This window comes from Octopus bimaculoides, chromosome 27 (assembly GCF_001194135.2).
Source record: "Octopus bimaculoides isolate UCB-OBI-ISO-001 chromosome 27, ASM119413v2, whole genome shotgun sequence".
In the NCBI taxonomy this organism is placed as follows: Eukaryota; Metazoa; Mollusca; class Cephalopoda; order Octopoda; family Octopodidae; genus Octopus; species Octopus bimaculoides.
The window spans coordinates 9,320,795-9,321,569 of record NC_069007.1 but is presented as its reverse complement, the minus strand read 5'-3'; the positions used below and the strand labels follow the sequence as shown (position 1 = coordinate 9,321,569).

Genomic DNA, 775 nt, shown 5'->3' with positions numbered 1-775 from the left:
TGATGGAGGTAGTAGTAGTGGTGGTGGTGGTGGTAGTGGTGGCATGTTTGTAGTAGTAACTGACAGTAGTGGTTGTAGCAGTCATAGTGGTAGTTGTAGTAGTTGTGTTAGTGTTGACACTGTTGTTAGTAGGGTGTGGTATGGGTGCTAGTGTTCAGTGGTGGTTGTCTTAGTAGCGGTGACAATGCTAATGCATGTGTGCACGTATGTTTTTGAGTGTGTATATGTGCGCGCATGTGTGCGTGTGTATGTGTGAGTGGATGGGGTGGTGAGTGGCGGTTAGCAGGGGTTTTTTTGGCAGAGGGGTCAGTGGGTCATGGATAAACAGGTCTTCACTGAGGCAAAGCTTTCAAAATTGCGTGGACTTCCTCGGCAACCAATGCGAGCGAATACTGGAACTGTTCCTGTAACGAGAAATTAACAAAACAACGCTAATTAATTATATATCATCATCATCGTCAACATTGTCAACACCATTCCTATCATCATCACCAACATCATGAACATTGTCACCATAGTTACTGTTATCTACATTATCATCCTCATCACCAACACTATCATCATCATCATCATCATCAACAATGTCATCATTTCCATCATCATCATCGTCATTATCATTGTTAACACCATCTCCATCAATGCCATCATCATCACCACCATCATCAACATCATAGATTTAACATCCACTTTTCCATACATATACATGTATTTACATACATAGATACATATATATATATACATACATATATACATACACAGACATATATATATATAT

The 775-nt window shown here is 39.7% G+C and overlaps 1 protein-coding gene across 1 annotated transcript in view; it reads right to left on the bottom strand.

Annotated features, from left to right (window-relative positions):
* Nucleotides 1-332: 332 nt before the first annotated feature.
* LOC106876783 (receptor-type tyrosine-protein phosphatase N2) overlaps nt 333-775 on the bottom strand; it is a 124,004-nt gene continuing 123,561 nt past the window's right edge. Inside the window, exon 11 of the mRNA XM_052977131.1 lies at nt 333-404. Within this exon, the coding sequence (XP_052833091.1) occupies nt 333-404 (72 nt within the window). The remainder of the gene's footprint in view (nt 405-775) is intronic.